This window comes from Haliotis cracherodii, unplaced genomic scaffold, assembly GCF_022045235.1.
Source record: "Haliotis cracherodii isolate W230 unplaced genomic scaffold, xgHalCrac1.p SCAF_1, whole genome shotgun sequence".
NCBI lineage: Eukaryota > Metazoa > Mollusca > Gastropoda > Lepetellida > Haliotidae > Haliotis > Haliotis cracherodii.
The window spans coordinates 1907730-1929946 of record NW_027266264.1 but is presented as its reverse complement, the minus strand read 5'-3'; the positions used below and the strand labels follow the sequence as shown (position 1 = coordinate 1929946).

The following is a 22217-nucleotide window of genomic DNA, read 5'->3' as shown; positions in this document are numbered from 1 at the left end:
GATAACTGAATATCGGTGATGACACCATCTACCATGTAAGAATGTACCTATGTCACAGTGTCCTGACGTGGAGCCTCTTCAACTGACGGATGACTTTCCACTATGTACTAAGTACTGGTTTCTGGGAACATTTCAACACGGTTTGTTTCAGACAGTTGGAGGGCATTCCAAATTTAACACATCAGTGACACAAAAAATGTCCGATGCAATTCCCTAGTTTTACTTGTACCATATAGTCACGTATCTTTTGCAGGTGAAAAAAATTGACTTGCCTTTGTATGTGTTTACTACGTGTGTTACCAGTGGGGCAGGATACACTCACCTTTTGTCATCACTATTTGATATTGATCATACACAGTCACAAACACATGGTCATGATAGAGTTGGAATCGTACAATCGACTAGGCTTTTAGCCCAGACTTTTTATGAATATGGAAAGGAGCTTTTATTTACATTTCTCATATATATATTTCTACTATTCCAACTTGTTTCCGTCAAAAGGAGTAAATTCTTGATTAACGAGCTCCGGAAGACAGGGGTTCCTCTGTATACGGGCTTAGTTCATTCAACAAAGTCGGGAATCAGCATGAACGTCATATCAATGGTATAGGTGACACTGCGTTCTGATGTTTCCAGGTGGACGAACCAGGTTCGTATGGTAAACCATGAGCTCGCCTTTAAAGTATGTGAGTACAAACCTCCTCAAATAGCATCTCTAGCTAATGATGTTGGAGAAGAATGCCAGACACCATAATCATGATGAGCATCACACATCCTGTGTAAAGATGTACATCGCGCATTCATCATCCCTAATATCTGTAAGGGACAGTATCACATATAACATGTACATTTCTTACATAGGGACGACCGTAGTCCCTGTACAGGTGTAAAGTTACCCGTACACACGTCTTCTTTTTCTTGGAAACGCTTGATGATTTTTCTAAAAAGTAAATCTTGATGATATTACTGCAAGGAATAGCTAAATACTATTCTACAAAGTAAAGTTGATGATAGAACTACAAAGTAAAGCATGATATTTTACTACAAAGTAAAATTTGATAATATTACTACAAAGTAAAAAACCTTGATAATATTACCACACAGTAAACCTTGATAATATTACTACACAGTAAAACTTGATAATATTACTACAAAGTAAAACTTGATAATATTACTACAAAGTAAAACATGATATTATAACTACAAAGTAAAATTTGATAATACTACTACAAAGTAAAACTTGATGATATTACTACAAAGTAAAACTTGATAATATTACTACAAAGTAAAACCTGATAATATTACCATAAAGTAAACCTTGAGGCCGTCACTACACGGCCCCCCGTGTACAGCGTGTAACACCTGATAACCTAGGGCGTCAAGTTCTGTCCAAACCGTGTCAGGTTCACCGCAGGACAAGCTGACCAGGCCCAGAATGAAAGGATACAATTGCCACGAGACGGCAAAATTGTTTTTAAATTGTCTGGGCATTGTACAAGGGTGTAACCTCCTCGGAATCACGTCCCGGCTGACCCCGCGACTGACCTTGTCCACTCTAAATAACGCCGTCAGTCGGTCAGGGGGGCAAAGTGGGACAGCGGTAGGACCTGTGTAGGAGTGGTCGACCCATGACATTTAGGAGAGAGTGGATGGACAAATGGTGGCAATTCCGAGATGTTCAGATCCATGCTGTAGTTTAAACCCACATGTGAAATGTAACTGGATTCATATGGATCCATATATATCTTCCACTGCGAGTGCACACACACACACACACACACACACACACACACACACACACACACACACACACACACACTTGTCATGAGGCGAACGTGCTTTATTCTATCATGTGTTTTACTCGTATGTCATTTTGACGGTATCGAAGATTACTTTATCAATACCTTACTCGGCCTCACAATCTCACAATGTAGAAGGATTCGTACACGAACAGCTGCTTTCATCAGAGATCTCCTACAAAGAGAAAGGTATATTGCTAGGCTCAGCAAATGTTTTACCAAAGCCTTGTCTCAACATTTAATCCAATCAGAAACGTTGCATTGTGCTACGAAGAGTGTGTACGTACAAAGAACAGTTGAATCGTACCAGGAACAGTTGAATAGTACGTGGAACAGTTGAATCGTACAAGGAACAGTTGAACAGTACTTGGAATAGTTGAATCGTACTCGGAACAGTTGAATAGTACTTGGAATAGTTGAATCGTACAAGGAACAGTTGAATTGAACTTGGAATAGTTGAATCGTACCAGGAATAGTTGAATTGTACCAGGAACAGTTGAATCGTACCAGGAACAGTTGAATCGTACGTGGAACAGTTGAATCGTACTCGGAACAGTTGAATAGTACTTGGAATAGTTGAATCGTACAAGGAGCAGTTGAATTGAACTTGGAATAGTTGAATCGTACCAGGAACAGTTGAATCGTACCAGGAACAGTTGAATACTACCAGGAACAGTTGAATCGCATCAGAAACAGTTGAATCGAACTAGGAACAGTTGATTCGTACTGTAATAAGTAAATTCGCACAGTTGATGCGAACAAATATCAGTTTAATACTGTATTTACATTCACATTAGTTGTGCAGAAAGTGCTGCTGCATGCCTTGGTATGTGTTGTATAAAGATATAATAACGACGGTCGGTGTGCACATAGCGAATATAATGAGCTTATGTTTATCATATGTTTCAAACAACTCCTTTCGTTAGAAAAAACGGTTTTCTTATGGGTTTGGTCTCTCTATATATTTAGTTATGCGAGAGCACGGGCTGGGATCCGGACATTCCTTCTGTGGCAGATCGTCCTTCTGACCAGCGAGCGATATACAACAGGCAATGCAAATTACCACCAATGCAAAGTTGCATCATTCCCATTCGAGACATTTTTTTTGTAAACAGCCCATTTGTTGCGTGCTACACGGATCGTTGTTGTAAAACTCCCATAAGCCTCTCCCTTCTATCACACATTGTGAACAGTGTTCGTGCCGGTTTGATTGAATATTCTCACTGCACTTTGTCTCCATTGTGTAGCAGTGTAGATTGAAACGGCTGTTTGAGTTTAATGTTCGTTCATGAAGTAAGCGTCCCTATTATTCTCCTTGAGCTGAAATCATGGGTTCGCCTGGCGTATTTCAGCTGAACACTTGGAAGCTTGCTAAAAACACTTGGAAGCTTGCAAAAAGATCAGTTCGGCTAAATTGATTTGTCAGTTTAAAAGGTTATACTGTCGGCGGAACGTTCTTAACGCCCCTATCAATCGGGCTTTGATTAATTTCAACAAAATATAAGCCGTACAATAACAAAACTTCTGATATAACGGACGGTCTCTTAACAACAATGGAACTGTGGCCCAATTTCCGACATACCTGACACACCTTCGGGGGTGTTTGCCAGATAAATATACTTTACACGTATACAATTCTATCATGGGCGAAGGTAGAAAAACCTTATAACACACAGGACGTATTAACTCTTGACATAAATCTAGCTGGACCTACACAGTGACGCTTCAAATTCCATTGGTTTTTTTCTCCTATCGCAATCCAATTTCCATTACCTTGCATTAACGGTTTAGTCTAACATCACTCCTCGAGAGGTATACAAGAACATTTCTTGGAGAATGTTCATCAACAATGGAGACCAAATATAGCCAGGATTCAATACCTAGGCCAAGGGTATCGTGACATGAACCAGCTATACAGTTAGATCAGGCTTTCTACATAGTCACACACAAACTATGTCGATACACAAACTATGTCGCAATCCTAAGATAGTTTTTTGTCGTTTGACGTTGAAGGACGTGTCCGAGGGGATTTCCTGATATCAACGTCCTAAGTAAGACATGATTGCTGAAACCTACGATCGATATTTCATTCCAGTTTCTCGTTCTTTGTCATTATTTATTTCCAGAAGTTCAGTAGCACTCCCATCACAAGTAGAAGATACAGTGCTTGTGTCAGCTGGACCGTTGCGAGCAGAGCTTCCAGTGTTGTAGGTACTGTATAACGGGCTCCATGCGCTGTCTGTGGAATCAATGTCGTAATCATGTACACAGCCCCTCTGCTGGGATGTGGTGGAAGAAGAAACTAATGTTTTGCAACAGCCATATGGCACAACTTCGATTTTCTTTATTATATCAGTTTATTACAAAGCAGAGCTTTCCGGCACATTTACACAATGAGGAATGTTTGCGATGATTTAGTCGAGAGGGAGTGAGTTAAAATTTATAGGTAAATCGGTATTTCAGAGATATCGATTTAGTAGAGAATGTCCGACTCGCTTGAGCGTGGTATGATGATGATGATGATGATGGTGATGATGATGATGATGATGATGGTGATAATGACAGACCTGTTAACCAGGGGTATGTGCTACTTCCTTTATTCTCCAATTCCAAGATTTTGTAAATCTTGAACCGTTAAAGATTTTGTTGGAGCAAGGTTGAAGCATTGTCGGGGCTAATCTTACATGTTGCAAGAGTTTAACAAGAGAACAGAATGCGGTAGTGTGATCACATAATAATTACGAAGAATATAGTCATTCAAAATTTGGTTTAAACGTTTTGTTTAGGAAATAAATATATGACAACGGTGTAAGGATCTGTACCGAAATGTCGCTTTTTACAGTATTAAAGAAGAGTTGTTATCCATAAAAATGAGTCCTCCTTGTCATCCGTCAACTTCTAAGTAATGCCTATCAAACAATGTACTGGATGTTTTGCAATATTCCTTTTATTCATGCTTTGTCAGCGATGACCACCACTTAACATGTTGTTTCTCACCACAGTAGTTGAAGCCCGTGCCCCAATACGGAGATGGGTTTGGTCGCTCACACGAAATACACCTGTCACTGTACAGATGGAGTTTGGCAACGTGTTGAATTGTTTGTTATCGCAGGGTCTCACACAACACACATGCACCCAGCAGAAACAAATGACAAACACTTCAACATCGGCCAAGAAAATGTCAATGTTGCTGCTAAAATACGTGCGTTCCTCACACTACACGTCACTGACCCACGAACAACGTCATTAAAGAGACAGTAACGGGTGTCAAATATACCATTTATCCCGGGTTTAAACACTGATTAACAATGGGGTGAAGTTAGACGTATATCCCGGGTTAACACACTGATTAACAATGGGGTGAGGGTAGACGTTTACCCGGGGTTAACACACTGATTAACACTGGGGTGAAGGTAGACGTTTAGCCGGGGTTAACACACTGATTAACACTGGGGTGAAGGTAGACGTTTAGCCGGGGTTAACACACTGATTAACAATGGGTTGAAGGTAGACGTTTACCCGAGGTTAACACACTGATTAACACTGGGTTGAAGGTAGACGTTTACCCGGGGTTAACACACTGATTCACACTGGGCTGAAGGTAGACGTTTACCCGGGGTTAACACACTGATTCACACTGGGTTGAAGGTAGACGTTTACCCGGGGTTAACACACTGATGAACACTGGGCTGAAGGTAGACGTTTACCCGGGGTTAACACACTGATTAACACTAGGCTGAAGGTAGACGTTTACCCGGGGTTAACACACTGATTAACACTGGGTTGAAGGTAGACGTTTACCCGGGGTTAACACACTGATGAACACTGGGGTGAAGGTAGACGTTTACCCGGGGTTAACACACTGATTAACACTAGGCTGAAGGTAGACCTTTACCCCGGGGTTAACACACTGATTAACACTGGGGTGAAGGTAGACGTTTACCCGGGGTTAACACACTGATTAACACTGGGTTGAAGGTAGACGTTTACCCGGGGTTAACACACTGATTAACACTGGGTTGAAGGTAGACGTTTACCCGGGGTTAACACACTGATTAACACTGGGCTGAAGGTAGACGTTTACCCAGGGTTAACACACTGATGAACACTGGGGTGAAGGTAGACGTTTACCCGGGGTTAACACACTGATTAACACTGGGGTGAAGGTAGACGTTTACCCGGGGTTAACACACTGATTAACACTGGGCTGAAGGTAGACGTTTACCCAGGGTTAACACACTGATTAACACTGGGGTGAAGGTAGACGTTTACCCGGGGTTAACACACTGATTAACAATGGGTTGAAGGTAGACGTTTACCCGGGGTTAACACACTGATTAACACTGGGTTGAAGGTAGACGTTTACCCGGGGTTAACACACTGATTAACAATGGGGTGAAGGTAGACGTTTACCCAGGGTTAACACACTGATTAACACTGGGGTGAAGGTAGACGTTTACCCGGGGTTAACACACTGATTAACACTGGGGTGAAGGTAGACGTTTACCCGGGGTTAACACACTGATTAACAATGGGGTGAAGGTAGACGTTTACCCGGGGTTAACACACTGATTAACACTGGGCTGAAGGTAGACGTTTACCCGGGGTTAACACACTGATTAACACTGGGCTGAAGGTAGACGTTTACCCGGGGTAAACACACTGATTAACACTGGGTTGAAGGTAGACGTTTACCCAGGGTTAACACACTGATTAACACTGGGCTGAAGGTAGACGTTTACCCGGGGTTAACACACTGATTAACACTGGGGTGAAGGTAGACGTTTACCCGGGGTTAACACACTGATTAACACTGGGTTGAAGGTAGACGTTTACCCAGGGTTAACACACTGATTAACACTGGGGTGAAGGTAGACGTTTACCCGGGGTTAACACACTGATTAACACTGGGCTGAAGGTAGACGTTTACCCAGGGTTAACACACTGATTAACACTGGGTTGAAGGTAGACGTTTACCCGGGGTTAACACACTGATTAACAATGGGGTGAAGGTAGACGTTTACCCAGGGTTAACACACTGATTAACACTGGGTTGAAGGTAGACGTTTACCCGGGGTTAACACACTGATTAACAATGGGGTGAAGGTAGACGTTTACCCGGGGTTAACACACTGATTAACACTGTCGTGAAGGTAGACGTTTACCCGGGGTTAACACACTGATTAACACTGGGGTGAAGGTAGACGTTTACCCGGGGTTAACACACTGATTAACACTGGGTTGAAGGTAGACGTTTACCCGGGGTTAACACACTGATTAACACTGGGCTGAAGGTAGACGTTTACCCAGGGTTAACACACTGATTAACACTGGGTTGAAGGTAGACGTTTACCCAGGGTTAACACACTGATTAACAATGGGGTGAGGGTAGACGTTTACCCGGGGTTAACACACTGATTAACACTGGGGTGAAGGTAGACGTTTACCCGGGGTTAACACACTGATTAACACTGGGTTGAAGGTAGACGTTTACCCGGGGTTAACACACTGATTAACACTGGGCTGAAGGTAGACGTTTACCCGGGGTTAACACACTGATTAACACTGGGGTGAAGGTAGACGTTTACCCGGGGTTAACACACTGATTAACACTGGGTTGAAGGTAGACGTTTACCCGGGGTTAACACACTGATTAACACTGGGGTGAAGGTAGACGTTTACCCGGGGTTAACACACTGATTAACACTGGGTTGAAGGTAGACGTTTACCCGGGGTTAACACACTGATTAACACTGGGCTGAAGGTAGACGTTTACCCGGGGTTAACACACTGATTAACACTGGGGTGAAGGTAGACGTTTACCCGGGGTTAACACACTGATTAACACTGGGTTGAAGGTAGACGTTTACCCAGGGTTAACACACTGATTAACACTGGGGTGAAGGTAGACGTTTACCCGGGGTTAACACACTGATTAACACTGGGCTGAAGGTAGACGTTTACCCAGGGTTAACACACTGATTAACACTGGGTTGAAGGTAGACGTTTACCCGGGGTTAACACACTGATTAACAATGGGGTGAAGGTAGACGTTTACCCAGGGTTAACACACTGATTAACACTGGGTTGAAGGTAGACGTTTACCCGGGGTTAACACACTGATTAACAATGGGGTGAAGGTAGACGTTTACCCGGGGTTAACACACTGATTAACACTGTCGTGAAGGTAGACGTTTACCCGGGGTTAACACACTGATTAACACTGGGGTGAAGGTAGACGTTTACCCGGGGTTAACACACTGATTAACACTGGGTTGAAGGTAGACGTTTACCCGGGGTTAACACACTGATTAACACTGGGCTGAAGGTAGACGTTTACCCAGGGTTAACACACTGATTAACACTGGGTTGAAGGTAGACGTTTACCCAGGGTTAACACACTGATTAACAATGGGGTGAGGGTAGACGTTTACCCGGGGTTAACACACTGATTAACACTGGGGTGAAGGTAGACGTTTACCCGGGGTTAACACACTGATTAACACTGGGTTGAAGGTAGACGTTTACCCGGGGTTAACACACTGATTAACACTGGGCTGAAGGTAGACGTTTACCCGGGGTTAACACACTGATTAACACTGGGGTGAAGGTAGACGTTTACCCGGGGTTAACACACTGATTAACACTGGGTTGAAGGTAGACGTTTACCCGGGGTTAACACACTGATTAACACTGGGCTGAAGGTAGACGTTTACCCGGGGTTAACACACTGATTAACACTGGGCTGAAGGTAGACGTTTACCCGGGGTTAACACACTGATTAACACTGGGCTGAAGGTAGACGTTTACCCAGGGTTAACACACTGATTAACACTGGGTTGAAGGTAGACGTTTACCCAGGGTTAACACACTGATTAACACTGGGCTGAAGGTAGACGTTTACCCGGGGTTAACACACTGATTAACACTGGGCTGAAGGTAGACGTTTACCCAGGGTTAACACACTGATTAACACTGGGTTGAAGGTAGACGTTTACCCGGGGTTAACACACTGATTAACACTGGGTTGAAGGTAGACGATTACCCGGGGTTAACACACTGATTAACACTGGGTTGAAGGTAGACGTTTACCCGGGGTTAACACACTGATTAACACTGGGTTGAAGGTAGACGTTTACCCGGGGTTAACACACTGATTAACACTGGGGTGAAAAACGGATGACGGGACACGACACTGACACAAAATCTACATCGAAATCCATATTGATGTTCCAGTGATCCAACAGCACATATTAACAGAGGGTAATATATCAGTACAAAAACATAACTTTATACTTTCCATGTACATATTGAAATACCCTGTGGTGGTGATACAAGTTTTCTGAAGAAGCTGACGTTACAGTTTCATCCATGTTGATGTTAATACATGAATGGGGTGTGAAAGGACATTGTGTGGTCAGTTTATATAGGGGGAGCTCTTGGTGAAGGCCCCATGGTTGTATTCGCTGACGGCAGTAGTTTTAAGACAGTGGTGGGTAGCCTCGTGGTAAAAGCGTTCGCTCGTCACACCGAAAGACCTGGTTCGATTTCCGACATGCGCCTTCGTCAACACCAATGTCCAAGTCACGTGGGCATTCCGGGTGAGTAGAATAGGTCTCCAGCAACCTTTGGAACTGATCGGGAGGTCAGGCTCGGTGACTTGGTTGACCTGGTGTCTTTGTACCCCGACACATTGTCCTTACTCAGATACTAACAGGCAGCAGTGTGCGGCCTTAAACAACATGCCACCTGTCGTCAGAAACGGATGATCCAGTAGCACATGTACAGCTGGTCACACATCGGGCAGTGGGTTATATGTAATTAAAGCGCTCGTCACGCCGTAAACTCGTCTTCGATTCCCTATATGGGCACAATGTATGAAGCCAATATCTTGTGTTCCAGCTTGAATGTCACTGAACAAACATCGACATACAACCCTACTCACTCGCTCACCTCGGTCAATGTTGCATCAAATGTATTTTCGAAAAATAATCGAAATAATTAAAATGAATGTTTTATTGTATGTCTTCATTGTAACAATGAACCTGAACTAGTACCGATGGTGACGTCATAGTTAGTTTCAATTTAATTATTACATTCAGTGTGGTTTAAAACATAATAACTGTTTATAATTTTCCCAACAGAATGTTTTCACAACGTTAACCGTATATTTGTATTGTGCTGTCTATATTCCTTTATCAGGCCAATATTGGAAATAGTGACTTTGCTTTGCCTTCGATCCTTTTCATGAATTCATTCCGGATAACGTGACCTTGCCCTTAGAGGCGTTTCAGTGTCTGATGCATACTTTAGTATCCACCGTCCATACGTGCTTCTTTCTGTTCACAAAGGAAGTGATGTATGGCATTTCAGTATCCGTAACGCCATTAATAACTTTTTAGCCCCACTTTCCCTTGCACAACCACCGCCAACCCTTGCAGCCCGTTGCGATGAGCTGTTATTTCATCAGCATCCGTGATTGAAGGCGTGCAAAAATAACTGGAGTTCAGAAAAAAAGGTCTGTTAAAAAGACGAATCGTGAAAACGCTATATGAGTTTCCGGAAAGCTCTCATCACCGACTGTGCTGAGATCAGTTGTCTGAGGTGGAGTCAATTACTGCATTCGTCGTCTCGTCGTGGTTCGAGCCGAACTTTATCACTGACGATGCTCGATTCCATTGACGCTGAATGCGTCCCTCATTAACGTAATTGGCAAAAACTGTCTGCGATCTAAACGGGACTTACCGAAATACTCGCGACAAAAGACACAAATCGATCAGGGTCGTTACGATAGTTACTTAAATTCTCTGCCCAATCCATATTCCGATGTATATTTCCAGATTTGCCATAACCCGGTGCGCTGCCAGGAGTCTGGAAGCAGTGGAGATAAGCATGACAAAAGATCGCGCCTTGTGTAGCGCAGTGATCGGAGTTTATCGCACATCACTCATTCTCTACAGATTTGCAGTCATCATGTCGATGTAATTATCCCGACGAACAATACACTAGCGCTGGTCTCGGCTGTTCTTGAAAGAGGCGTTTACTTGCGCTTTACCATGTATTAGACCTGTTTGATGAAGGCTAGTCTTGCTTCAAGTCTGTACTGAAAGATAAGTCCATGGTTATGTAGTTATTCTATCCTCCTAATAGGCAAGTCTAGATATGTCGACATTACTCCAGTCTCTGATAGGGACGGGTTGCTCTTATTATTTACATACGAAGTTATCATTTCAACTAATTATTGCCTTAGAGACTTGTGTAAGTCTAGATGAAGGCTGATAGAGTAGAATAGCACTTGTATCCGAACCACGCTTATGGAGACGAGAGCGGTGTAGTGGTTTGTGTGTCAGCACATCTCGGACACGGAATGAGTTTGATTCAGGTTGATTGAATACTGCCTAACCTCGGTGTACATTTGGGGCGGTCGGGTAGCCTAGTGGGTAAAACGTTCGCTCGTCACTCCGGGTCCGATGAGGACAATGTGTGAAGCCCATTTCTGGTGTCCCCCGCCATGATATTGCTGTAATATTGCTAAAAGCAGCGCTAAACCACACTCACTCACTCACTCAGCATACATTTTCGAGTTATTCATGAAACGATGCCTTCCGTTTCGTCTTGTATATCACGTTGACCATCACTCGTATTGGGCTGTTTGTAACGCCGTTATTTCCGGTTGTTCAACCCCTTTGTGATTTGTGGTCAAACAGGTCCCCCGCATCCGCCATTTGGCTAATGATCTTTAGTCATTAGTACAAAATGATCAGATTGATGGTGCGATATGGCTGGAATATGCTTACTGCGACGTAGGACAACATTACCTCACACACTGATCGCCTTGTTTAATATATGCTTAACATAGCAACGCATGATCATATACACCTAATCATGTACACCAAATCATATGCACCTAATCAAATACACCAAATCATATACACCTAATCATATGCACCTAATCATATACACCTAGTCATATGCACTTAATCATATACACCTAATCATATACACCTAATCATATGCACCTAATCATATGCACCTAATCATATACACCAAATCATATACACCTAATCATATGCACCTAATCATATACACCTAATCATATACACCAAATCATATACACCAAATAATATACACCTAAACATATGCACCTAATCATATACACCAAATCATATGCACCTAATCATATACACCTAATCTTATGCACCTAATCATATGCACCTAATCATATACACCAAATCATATACACCTAATCATATGCACCTAATCATATACACCTAATCATATGCACCTAATCATATGCACCTAATCATGTAGCTATAGTCTTGGCTAACAGTTCCATGCTTTGTGACGGGTGACACGGGCGAGTCAGGAAAGGGTTACCTTTTGGCGAACACCTGGTGTCATCACTAGTTGATAATGATTCATAGTGAGTATGTTTTACGCCGCTTTTAGAATATTCCAGCAATATCACGGCAGGGTACAACAGAAAGGGCTTCACACAGTGTACCCATGTCGGGAATCGAACCTGGGTTTTTGGCGTGACGAGCGAACACTTAAACCAGTAGGCTACCCGACCGCCCCTAATGATTCGTAAAAACATGCACATGATATACACGGAATCGTACCACGGACTCTGCTCTCAGCAGAAATTTCTTATGATTTTATCGCTTATATTGTACATGTAATAAACGTCAGTCCACGCAAAATGTTATTGATTATTCTTGTGAAACTGCTGTGTATCAGGAGACGGAGAAAGCGATACCGTACATCGATCTGGGTTACGAGCGAACGCCGGCGATTGTGTACACGGTCACATCTACAAAGAGCTGATAATCTGTGGATGCAGAGTTTACAGTACTCACACATTCAGACATTTACATTTGGATCAGAAAACCCATGTCAAACCAACGGCTGGGGTACGATACAACACTACGTCAGCCAGATCACTTCTGGGAAAGTTTCTCACTGCCTCCTCAACGTATACCCACGCAATAAGCCAAATAAATTATTCCTGCTCATCACTGCACGCAGTCTGATCGGATGCAAAGCCCCATGGGATCAGTTTCTAGTTTCAGCAAGTCAAATGCTCTTTCAGTGGGCTTGATTAATATGTACGCATTGCTGACTGACGCTTTCAAATATTTCCGCAGGAAAATCTTTTTGTTTCAATAGGCATTAAATGAAAGCCCAGCCCTCTACATACTTGTGATCCTAGCTTGAGAATGTATCAGGCGTACCTTCTGTATAGACGCGCGTTCGATTTACAACACCAGATGACCTTTCGTATTAACGAAGTGTATATTTTCATAACACACGATCTTGACATTTTAAAGTCTCATCGAGATGCGCTTTCACATGATGATTTAAACAAATATATAACTATGTGCAACGACCCTCTCTCTTCACCTGCTTGAAGACGCCCCTTGCCACTAGCCCGGATATATATTGGGACACTCACAGTCGGAAGCCCTAGCCATACCTGTGTCGCCAATCAGGACAGTGTGTCACCCGCTTATACCTCAAACTATGGGCGACGGTTTTTTGTCAAACACCTTCTTATAGTATCTTAGCCTTTCTCATCAATTCGCTACCGGTGCGTTTTTCTTCCTAAACTGAGTCACATAGTTTCCTGTTCAGTTGTTCATATCCGCACATCACTGCCGTGGCAACTGTATATATGACATGAGCTTCGAGTTGCCACGGGCTAGTTTGGAAATCCTTGTTAAAATTTGTTGGACTTAATTTCCCGGCGCGTGTCAGGGTGAAAATAACTCCGTGTAACGATACAGTCTGCATAGCGGAGATACACCCGGGCTCATCGGGAACAATCCCACAACATAGAGAGTTACGTCTCCCGCTCGTCAGAGAGCTCCGTCAGGGGCACGCTGAGGACAAGGCGATTGTTCCGAGAGGGCTGACTGTAAGTAGCGGCAGTGAACGGCTCGGGAGAAGCTCTGTTTGCTTCGCTAGCTCGTAGCGCGACTCCGAGGGCTGTATCTATTCAGTGGGAAAGCTGAGGAGTGAAATCATTCAAGTGAATGTCCCTAAGCGATTGCGCTGTGGGAATAGCACTGTGGATTACCAGTGGTCCGACGGTATGATTGTGTCTCGACGATACCAGTTGCTTTAGGATAACGTAACTCTGGATATGGATACATAGTGATTAGTTTACCTATGATTGTCAGCTAGCATCTTTGGAGACTTATAGAGCCACGAGCTCTTCTACAGGTGATTGGAAGATCAAAGGAACTGATTTAAAGATGGATAACTCAAGGTAAACAATTCTTTTGATAAATTGATATGTGTTCACTCGACTGTATGACTTATTTGCGATTTCGATATTCAGAAAGCTTGCAGCCATTGCGAACAGCGACACCAAGGTTGTATAAGGAAGTTAATGCGAGCCTTTTGAAAATCATTTATAGATACTTGTACGTGAAAGGCGTAGGTTTTATGGCCTCATGTGGCCTGTATCAAACAAGTCGGGCCGCGAAAAGAAATTTAATTCTTGAGTTTGCTTTTATTTCTCTGCCATTTCCGTTTTATGAACATCAGCGAACAACTGTTCATGTTCCTCTGGCCCTCGGAGGCTGAATTATGAAGCCAAAATGTGTGAAAGTGATGCAGATTAACATTGTTAGGATGTTAGGTCTCACACTGTATATTTTTTGTTCTCAAAGTAAATATTGCTCTCAATTTGAAACGGTCATACATCAGAAATGCTGCGTGACCTTTGTCTGTTCAAATATCCCCCGGGAAATGTCGACTTCATAATCTCATAAACCCGCCGAAATGGTAGACAAGTAAGGGTCTAATTGTTACCGAACAGTTTCGAGGACTGGCAGATTCCTGCGAGCCATATGCGACAAGAACTGGGGGATGTTCAAACTCTCAAAGCGTCTCTCTCGTCGTTATGCAAGCTAGTCTTCATGGATGAAATGTATGCAAGACTTGGTTCGCATTGAATGATAAGTTTCTCTGATCCGAAATACAACTATTAAATATCGATTATTTGGTCTGGTGGTAGGGTAAATATATGAACTAGACATGCTATGTGACCTAATGATGTGATGAGGCCATGGAAGGAAGAAGACATCAAGGATAAGAGTTCCACTTGTAACCGAAGTTCTCCGCCCTCATATGTCACATTGCATGCAATTGCTATGCAGCTATATATAGTGCTGCATGGTTTTACCATCACGAACTTACATAAGCAATGTCCATGTTCCAACCCGTGTCGAGAGTCTTCAAGACGAATAGATTCTTGACATTCTTGTCACTGCATTTGTTGTAAAGAACAAAGTTGTGTTGCTTTGTAAGGCTGCTTAGACTCGGGTCTAAGTTTCTGCTGAGTAGAAGAGGCACATGTGACTTGCCCCACGTTTATTAACATCGGTTCAGACTTGAAACGGTCAACATGTAAGGTACGGATTGCGTTTTGAGAGACATTGAAGAGCGCTGGCTATGAAACTGTTGATTGAAGGCGACCCCGACTAGGCTGAATTCTCCCATGTTATGCTTATTGTGTAACCATTATTCTAAGCTCTCTTAGCGGTATGCATAGCCTTTGGGTACATTCTGAAATATGTAATTTGATTCCTTCGTCTCTTTAAAAACCAACACTATCAAAGCCGGTTGTTATTTTTTTTGCGTGGTGTTCTTTCCTGTAGCGCGACAGTATTGAATTCACTAACAGTTGTACGGGGAGATTAGCTCAAACATGACTGTTGATGTAGATGAACTTGATGTCTGCATCAAACAAAAATATAGGGAATCATTGGAGTGTGAACCACCCCCATAAACAGCAGCCTTGTAGATATAAACAGCAACCTTGTAGATATAAACAGCAACCTTGTAGATATAAACAGCAGCCTTGTAGCTATTGTAGTTGTTGTTCTTGTTGCCGTCACTGTTGTAGTTGTTTTACAATGTTGTAGTTGTTTTACACTGGTGTAATTGTTTTACACTGTTCTAATTGTTTGACACTAGTGTAGTTGTTTTACACTGTTGTAATTGTTTTACACTGTTCTAATTGTTTGACACTAGTTTAGTTATTTTACACTGTTGTGATTGTTTTACACTATTCTAATTGTTTGACACTAGTGTAGTTGTTTTACACTGTTCTAATTGTTTGACACTAGTGTAGTTATTTACAATGTTGTAGTTGTTTGACACTGTTCTAATTGTTTGACACTAGTGTAGTTGTTTTACATTGTTGTAATTGTTTTACACTGTTCTAATTGTTTGACACTAGTGTAGTTGTTTTACACTGTTCTAATTGTTTGACACTAGTGTAGTTGTTTTACACTATTAAAATCATTTTACACTGATGTATTTACACTGTAGTAATTATTTTACACTCTTCTAACTTTTTTTACGCGTTTGTAATTGTTTTACATTATTGTAGTTTTTTTACACTGTTGAAATCATTTTACACTGATGTAGTTATTTTACGCTGTCATAGTTGTACGCTGTTTTTGTGCTATGCTTATCACATGTTGTAGTTGTACATTATTGTAGTTGCTTAAGCTGTTTAACTGTACGCGATTGTAGTTATTGTAATCTGTTATATTTGTCGTATTCGGTTGAAGATGTAGCAGCGACAACAACAACAACGTCCCGACAGTACATGTGTTCTTGTTGCAATCCTCAGTGAATTGTCAGTAGGTTCGGAGAACAGGCTTGAATTCAGACCGTCAATAATCGATAGTTTCCAGTTGTTTATATCAGGCAGCATTGAACATAGAGAACATGGCAATTGCAGCTCCATACATGCCCAGAACAAGAGTAAAACGTCAAATATAGGTCTTTCGCCAGTAAACCGTGGCGACAGTAGTGGCATTCCCTGGTACAGTTTGTTGTATTCCTCCACAGGCAAGTTACGAGGGGAGGCATGGGAGAATGTACAAGGGTTGGAAGGAGATTAATAGTCAAGGAAATAGGTATGTTAAGGACAGAAAATGTAATATGCAACCGTAGAATGAGTACTATTTAACCGTTGCTGAGGATATTCCACATTATGACTAACTGATTGTTTATCAATCAGATGGTATGACATCTTACAGTCCCTCTTTTGTCGAGTGGTACATTCGTCCTATATCCCGGTTCCTGTCGATGACGTCATTGGCTATTACTGAGATTCAAATGTTTAAGCAACAAGTGTGTACATCATGGCAGAATTTGCTTTTCGTTTTCGTTGTAATAAATTCGCTGACATTTCGTTTCTGGTTAAACAAATGTAAGACAACAAGAGCTATTGTCAATCACGAACACTAAAAGTTCTTGCCGCAAAGGGGCGTTCGGGTAGTCTTGTGGTTAAAGCGTTCGTTCGTCACGCCGAAGATCCGGGTTCGATTCCCGACCTGGGTATAATGTGTGAAGCCATTTCTGTTGTCCCCCGACGTGATGTTGCCTGAATATTGCTAAAAGCGGCGTTAAACCATACTCACTCACTCTTGCCGCAAATGTTTGGATACCTTAATTCGACTTGAGAGTTAATTTACCAGAGATATAATGAAGACAATAAAAGCCCATTTTCAAGAATAGTATACGGCTTAATGCATTGCAGCAGACCCGTGATGATCCAGGATAAATCTGGTCTTCATAAACCCATGCTTGTCGTAGAAGGCGACTTTGCTTGTGATAAGAGGCGATTAACCGGATCGGGTGGTCAGGATCGCTAACTTGGTTGATGCATGTCATCGTATCCCAATCACGTAGATCAATGCTCATTACGTCAATCACTAGATTGTCTGGTCCGCCTGCATATAGCGGGAATATTGCGTTAAACAAACATAACAACAAAACATTGCAGCATGAGTGGGTGTGATTCACGTCATCTCGTTGCCTAGTGACATTGTGGTCGTCGACGTCCACCCAGGCTTCTCACGGTCGTGCCACTGGTGTAGACATGGGGGGCCGGGGGAAGGGGGGGGGGGGGGGGGGGGGGGGGGGGGGGCACACCTATGTCATAGCTATTTCGGTACATCGGTCACGTGCCCCTCGTGTGTTGATGGTACAGTTTTCTACATGCTTGTTTCATGTTTGACGCCGCACTCAGCACTATCCCAAACTGCTGAGTCTGCGTAAAACAGGGGGACGTTTTTTGGTAACTGGAAATGGTAGATAGACATAATGTATGTGTAGTGTGCCAGGTACTGTAGTCATGTTCGGAAACTGACACACAAACTGGGTTAGCTTCTGGGTCATTTCCAGAAATGTTCTCGTTTAATAGATATCACTGCTTTTGAACTTCTCTTACGATGTGTCGTATTATCAATTACACATACATCTTAGACATTGTAACAGTAAAGATTGGTCACCATCGTAGACAGTGACAGTCAAGATTGGTCACCATCGTAGACAGTTACAGTCATGATTGGTCACCATCGTATACAGTGACAGTCAAGATTGGTCACCATCGTAGACAGTTACGGTAAAGTATGGTCACCATCGTAGACAGTTACGGTAGAGATTAGCCACCATCGTAGACAGTTACGGGTAAGATTAGTCACAATCGTAGACAGTTACAGTCAAGATTGGTCACCATCGTAGACAGTTACAGTAAAGTATGGTCACCATCGTAGACAGTTACGGTAGAGATTAGTCACCATCGTAGACAGTTACGGGTAAGATTACTCACAATCGTAGACAGTTACGGTAAAGATTGGTCACCATCGTAGATAGTTCCAGTAAGGATTGGTCACCATGGTATAGCCATCTGTGAAAAACCGCCTCCGTGGTCTAGTGGTAGAGCGTCCGCCCGGAGAGCTGAAGGTCCATGGTTCGATCCCCGGTCCATGGTTCGATCCCCGGCCGCGTCATCCCTGTCTGGCGCTCGGCATTAAGGGGCTAAAACAAAGACGGGTCGTCTCGGAGAGAGCATACTGTGTCCGAGTGGGGTATTCATGTAAAACTAAGGCATGGTATATCAATGGGCTAGCACTATAAATTGGCATCAGTCCGGACCAGTACAAGCAACCACACACACACATGCACGTCGCTGTATTAGTGCTATAATCTTGGACGTGACGTTAAACCCCATTTCACCTGGTCTCACGTCCATCTGTGAATGTATGTGTGGTATAAGCGTAGCAAAAGACCCTTCATATTAGTGAGGTGAGTGAGTGAGTTGGGGTTAACGTCGCTTTTAACAGTATTCCAGTTATATCGCGGCGTGACAGCTTAATGTGAGAGGAAAGCCCGAAGTGATGCAGGTCTAAGACTTCGGTGAAACCCACGAGCACGGGGATGGTGCTGACAAACCTAGAAACATAATCGGGGCGAACCGGGATTCGAACCCACAATCATAGGTTTCTGGCGTGCCCAAGGGACGCAACTCTGCACAGGGAATCGCGGCGCCTTAGACGACTTGGCCACCCGTGTCCCTGATATTTGTTATTTGACTTTGTTTAAGTATTTCGAGAGTCAACGACAATGTCGGAATATTTAGCCGCACGAAGAAAATGCAACTATTCTGACGCACGTCACCTTGTAACTCAGACATGCATACTTACCAAACAATCCATAGACACCTCCTGGTTAAAACCTTCTTGCAACAGATTAACTGATAACATGCATTATATTTGCTGTGCGCGGATTGTAATCACATGACCATACGGTACATACCATACCACTTATCGGAATGTCTGCATGTGTTTAAGTGGTTTCGTACTTGGATTTGACAAACATGTTTATGATTCGTTCAAGGCGGTGATTGTTATAGATCTCGGTGCAGCCCAGCCTCGTCTCCCTCCCACTGCCACCATGTGGCCTAGTTATTGACTGGCAGGGACAAATAACTCAGTCCCGTATGAACAAGCCACTTGTCCCTCGTCCTGTTCAGTTTTTTGCAGCCCCGACTTAACCTTGAATTTGGTACGTGATACCTTCAAGCTAATATGATTTTTTCTTGTTTTACGACTTCTACATTAAAGGAACCATACTAGCATGGTGAGTGTTTCACACTCCTTGACATTGACGATCAAATGAACAACTCGGTTCTTACGTCAGCACCATTCCAATGTGTCAACGCTCTCATATGAATGTTAACGTAAGGGGGATGTACTTGTGAGAAGTATGGACCCTAGACACAGTCCAATCATGCTTTACGGTTAATGGTAAAAGCCACTTCTTGTTATGTCACATTCTCGGGTTCGAATCCCTACGGAGATACTGTGGCGCCGCATCGTACTGCTGTAGGGATGCAGTACAGTTGACACTCACTCAAACACTTGAGAAGAACATCATATCGGGGATGTATCATGACGAGATCATATCGGGGTTGTATAAATCATGTGTAGATGTATCATGACGAGATCATATCGGGGTTGTATAAATCATGTGTAGATGTATCATGACGAGATCATATCGGGGTTGTATAAATCATGTGTAGATGTATCATGACGAGAGCATATCGGGGTTATATAAATCATGTGTAGATGTATCATGACGAGAGCATATCGGGGTTATATAAATCATGTGTAGATGTATCATGACGAGAGCATATCGGGGTTGTATAAATCATGTGTAGATGTATCATGACGAGAGCATATCGGGGTTATATAAATCATGTGTAGATGTATCATGACGAGAGCATATCGGGGTTGTATAAATCATGTGTAGATGTATCATGACGAGAGCATATCGGGGTTGTATAAATCATGTGTAGATGTATCATGACGAGATCATATCGGGGTTGTATAAATCATGTGTAGATGTATCATGACGAGAGCATATCGGGGTTATATAAATCATGTGTAGATGTATCATGACGAGAGCATATCGGGGTTTTATAAATCATGTGTAGATGTATCATGACGAGATCATATCGGGGTTTTATAAATCATGTGTAGATGTATCATGACGAGAACACATCGGGGTTTTATAAATCATGTGTAGATGTATCATGACGAGAACATATCGGGATTGTATATATCATGTGTAGATGTATCATGACGAGAACATATCGGGATTGTATATATCATGTGTAGATGTATCATGACGAGAACATATCGGGATTGTATATATCATGTGTAGATGTATCATGACGAGAACATATCGGGGTTGTATATGTCATGTGTAGATGTATCATGACGAGAACATATCGGGATTGTATATATCAGGTGTAGATATATCATGAACAGAACATAATAAATTTTAAGTATATCATGTGTTGATCTAGTATGACGAGAACATATCGGGGTTGTATATGTCATGTGTAGATGTATCATGACGAGATCATATCGGGGTTGTATATATCAGGTGTAAATATATCATGAACAGAACATAATCGATTTTAAGTATATCATGTGTTGATCTATCATGACGAGAACATATCGGTTGTAAGTATATCATGTGTTGATCTATCAGTCTGTCTTTGCCTTTACTATACACACAATAGGGCTTGTTAGACGTTGATCAGTGAACACTTGTCTCATGTTTTCCTTCGTCATACACGTTTCATGTGCAGTTTAGACAAATAAGGGAGTCAATTAAGGCAGCAGCACTGCTCTGCTAGCTTCAAGCAATAGGGCTCCTGACAGTGCCACCCATGACGTCAGAATAGCTTTAACACAATAAATAAACCTTATATCCGACACGAACATGTATTAACGTGAATGTATTGACTGATCATGAAACCACATCAAGACAAGTCCTCCTTCTCCTGCCATGTCCCAAGCTGACGGCTTCATTAAACACGTGTCTAAACATAACTCATGTGAAAATCCTATAGTTGAAGAATAATGTGACCTTGACCTTGAGTCAAAGATCACACATAAACGTGCATTCACCTTACAACACTAAGGTGTTTACATATGCAACCCGTGTATATAGTCCAGGCAGACCCATACACATACCTCCACCACATGCCAAACCCGCCACGCATGTCACTGCACATGACCTGTATTTGACGATATAGACGGCTATAACATAACTAACATTCATGTTCTAATTCGATTATGTAAATCGGCTTGATAGGCATTCGAGGTGACGGTCGCACACATTCCGACATTACCAGGCATGGATTAAACATATTTCTATTATGTGGGGCTCATATTTATTTCCCTCACTGCATGATCTATGGGTGTAAATAGCAACAATTTGCCTCGGTACGCTATTTGAATTCCGTGGTGTAGTAGTTGTTGATTCGGCCATTGTATTGGCTGCCGCCGTATAAAAACTATACATTGCTGGGATTTCTTACCGCCAGGTGGTCGTCGGTGTTGACATCGTGTGCACTAGACCCTCAGATGACAGAATTATATATGATTAGGGTGTCATCATAACTCTTAGGAGGCACAGGGACACATTCGTCCAAGGCGCTTTAATTCGATTACAGACTTGCGTCCCTTAGGCGTACTAGAAACCCGATCCGGGGTTCGAATCCGGGTTCGCCCTGATCATGTTTCTGGGTTGTCA

The 22217-nt window shown here is 42.6% G+C and overlaps 1 protein-coding gene across 1 annotated transcript in view; it reads left to right on the top strand.

Moving 5' to 3' along the window:
* Positions 1–13462: 13462 nt before the first annotated feature.
* The window catches only part of LOC139471307 (A disintegrin and metalloproteinase with thrombospondin motifs gon-1-like), an 86332-nt gene continuing 77577 nt past the window's right edge, over positions 13463–22217 (top strand). Inside the window, exon 1 of the mRNA XM_071253617.1 lies at positions 13463–14070. Coding sequence (XP_071109718.1) covers positions 14057–14070 — 14 coding nt within the window. The 5' untranslated portion in view covers positions 13463–14056. The remainder of the gene's footprint in view (positions 14071–22217) is intronic.